The sequence below is a fragment of the Carlito syrichta genome, unplaced genomic scaffold (genome assembly GCF_000164805.1).
Source record: "Carlito syrichta isolate Samal-C Ts95f unplaced genomic scaffold, Tarsius_syrichta-2.0.1 Scaffold303059, whole genome shotgun sequence".
NCBI lineage: Eukaryota > Metazoa > Chordata > Mammalia > Primates > Tarsiidae > Carlito > Carlito syrichta.
This window is the reverse complement of record NW_007247155.1, coordinates 80,222-83,635: the sequence shown is the minus strand read 5'-3', so window position 1 is coordinate 83,635 and position 3,414 is coordinate 80,222. Positions and strand designations below refer to the sequence as shown.

At 43.8% G+C, this 3,414-nt stretch overlaps 1 protein-coding gene across 2 annotated transcripts in view; it reads right to left on the bottom strand.

Annotated features, from left to right (window-relative positions):
* The window catches only part of LOC103259913 (dual specificity testis-specific protein kinase 2-like), a 75,806-nt gene that overhangs the window by 42,073 nt on the left and 30,319 nt on the right, over nucleotides 1-3,414 (bottom strand). For both annotated transcript variants that reach the window (XM_021712085.1, XM_021712086.1), the window contains exon 2: nucleotides 3,017-3,316. In XM_021712085.1, coding sequence (XP_021567760.1) covers nucleotides 3,017-3,283 — 267 coding nt within the window. In that variant the 5' untranslated portion in view covers nucleotides 3,284-3,316. The remainder of the gene's footprint in view (nucleotides 1-3,016; nucleotides 3,317-3,414) is intronic.

Here is a 3,414-nt window from a genome sequence, read left to right as displayed (position 1 = left end):
ACCATGCCCGGCTAATTTTTTTATTTATTGTAGAGACAAGGTCTCACCAAGTTGCCCAGGTTGGTCTCAAACCCCTGGATTCAGGCAATCCTCTTCCCTCAGCCTCCCAAAGTGCTGGGATTACACGTATGAGCCACCACACCTGGCCAATAAAAATTTTTTTTTTTTTTTTTTTTTTTTGAGTTGGAGTCTTACTCAGTCGCCCAGACTGGAGTGCAGTGGACGCTACCGGCCACCGCAGCCTCGACCTGCTGGGCTCCAGTGATCCTTCCACCTCAGCCTTCCAAGTAGCCGGAATTACAGGCATGCGCTACCACGCCCAGCTGATTTTTTGATTTATTGTAGAGATGAGGTCTCGCTGCCCAGGCGGGTCTCGAACCCACGGGCTCAGGCGATCCACTCACCTCAGCCTCCCAAAGGTGCGGGATTACAGGCTGAGCCACCAAGCCCGGCTAAATAATCCAATAAAAATATTTTAAAGAGAGAGACTAGGAGGAAAAGAGATGGAGGTGGTAAGTAGAGACAACTCTATGGAGATGTTTTGGTTCAAAAAAGAACAAGACATGAGAAAGTAGAGCTAAAAAGAATAATAGGTGGGAAATAAGGGGTTTTTTCCCCTCCATAAACAAAGGTTTTTTTAAGGTGCTAATGGGAATAATTAGCAGAGAGTGAAAATATAATATAGAAAAGAGAGAGGAAATTTTCTGAAGTAAAAGAATTCCTAGGCAAATGAAAATACAATGTACAAAACAAATGGAAATAACTGACTTAGATAGGAACATGGGTAGTTGATCCATAGTGCCAGGTATAAAAGTCATAGAAGTAGGTGAAGATGTGGGTTGATGGCTTATTTGTACTGATGGGAGTGTATGGAAGTTATCTTTTGCTTGCTTCAATTTTCGTAGTGAATTAAGAAGCAGTTCATGGATGGGCATGACGGCTCAAACCTGTAATTCCAGCACTTTGGGAGGCCGAGGCGAGAAGACTGCTTGAGCTCACAGGTTTGAGACCAACCTGGGCAACTTGGTAAGACCTTGTCTCTACAATAAATCAAAAAATAAGCTGGGCATGGTAGCACTCACCTACAGTTCCATCTACTTGGAAGGCTGAGGTGGAAGGATTGCCTGAGCCCAGCAGGTCTAGGCTGCAGTGGCTGTGAGCATGCCACTGCACTCCAGCCTAGGCAACAGAGTGAAACTACAACTCAAAAAAAAAAAAAAAGAAGAAGAAGTAGTTCATTAATTACTGACAATGGGGACTAGAGAAGAAATACTTAGATTTGATGAGAGAAAAATAAAGGTATGAAATAATCTCCTGGCAGTGTGAATGAACTAGGGGAAGGGGAATATTATTATTTAGGAGTTTTAGGGCTCAATTTTTTGAGTTGCGAGTCTCACTCTGTCGCCCAAGCTGGAGTGCAATGGCACGCTCACGGCCACTGCAGCTTCAACCTGCTGGGCTCAGATGATCCTTCTGTCTCTGCCTTCCAAATAGCTAGAACTACAGGCACGTGCTATCACGCCCAGCTTATTTTTTGATTTATTGTAGAGACAAGGTCTCACCAAGTTGCCCAGGCTGGTCTTGAACCCCTGAGCTCAGGCAATCCTCTCACCTTGGTCTCCCAAAGCACTGAGATTACAAGCTTGAGCCACTGCGCCTGGACTATTTCTTTTATTTATCATAAAGAGGAGGTCTCGTCAAGTTGCCCGGCTTGGAAAGTCTTTCAATATGTTTGCCCATTTCATGATGGGTGGTTTAGGTGTGCATCTGCCCCCACTACACTGAGTGTTCAGCAGTTTTTGACCAAAAAAAAAAAACGGCACAACCTCTGTGGTGCCCCACCCTCCCTATTCACCTGATCTCACTCCAAACAACTTTTTTTTGTTTCCTCAGATGAAAAAAGTCCTCAAAGGGAAATATTTTGCCAATGTAGAAGAGGTAAAACAAAAAAGGGGAAAGCCTAAAAGGTATCAAAACTGATGAGTTAAAAAAGTGGGGGTTTTTTTTGTTTTTGTTTTTTGAGTTGGCGTCTGACTCCATTGCCCAGGCTGAAATGCAATGACACACCCACGGTCACAACCAGCATCAACCTGCTGGGCTCCAGCAATCCACCTCAGCCTTCCAAATAGTGGGAACTATAGGCAAGTGCTACCACGCCCAGCTAAGTTTTTATTTATTGCAGAGATGAGGTCTTGTCAAGTTGCCCAGGCTGGTCTTGAACCTACCGGCTCAGGCAATTCACTCCCCTTGGCCTCCCAAAGTGCTGGGATTACAGGCTGAGCCACCAAGCCCAGCCTCAAAAGTGTTTTGAGCAGTGGAAAAAGCATCTCAACACGTGTACTGCATCAAACAGAGAGTTTTTTGAAGGTGACTGAAGTTTAAACACATAAGAATAACTATACAGCCGGGCTCGGTGGCTCAGCCTGTTATCCCGCGCCTTTGGGAGGCTGAGGTGAGTGGATTGCCTGAGCCCGCGGGTTCGAGACCCGCCTGGGCAGGCGAGACCTCATCTCTACAATAAATCAAAAAATCAGCCGGGCGTGGTAGCGCATGCCTATAATTCTGGCTACTTGGAAGGCTGAGGCAGAAGGATCACCAGAGCCCAGGAGGTCGAGGCTGTGGTGGCTGGGAGCGCCCACTGCACTCCAGTTTGGGCGACAGAGTGAGACTCCAACTCAAAAAAAAAAAGAATAACTACACAATTTTTTTAATAAATAAATTCTGGGGTTTTGTGGGTCCCCCCTTGTACACACACACACACACACACACACACACACACACACCTGTGAATAAGGGCAAATGGGGGGTGGAAGAGGCTCCTATATTATTTTAATTTTTGATCAGCACACATTTTAGAATTAAAACAAAATATCCTACAAGTTAATAAATGTTTGAGAGGAAAGTTTAGAACAGTGTTCAAAATCCACAGTACCCTGACTAGGCAAAGCATCTGTCCTAATTAAATAGAGCGAGCAACTTAGCAAAACAACATGAGAAAAACTGAGGTATCACTCACCTTGAATACTTCAGAGAAGAAGCCAGAACCTATTTTTTCACAAGTGAAATCATCCAAACGTGTCAGTCTGGAAAAGGCACTTATAAGAGCTCGATATGAAGATGGCCAAACTCTTCCCATCTGGGTGATATTCCCATCCCCTCCACCGCCTCCTTCAAACTCTTCCAGACGCTCCACACGTGGAGGAAATCCTGCAATTGAATTCCGTTTGCTCCGATCCATAGCCTCAATAATCACTTTTTCTTCTTTTAAGAAGGAAATCCACATATAAATTTTTGTTGAATTTCTTCTGGTTTGACACTAAACAAGAGATTAAAAAAAAATTCATCCAAATCATTAACAAATAGATACATGAATAGAAAATTATACATTATGTATTTTATATATATATATATATT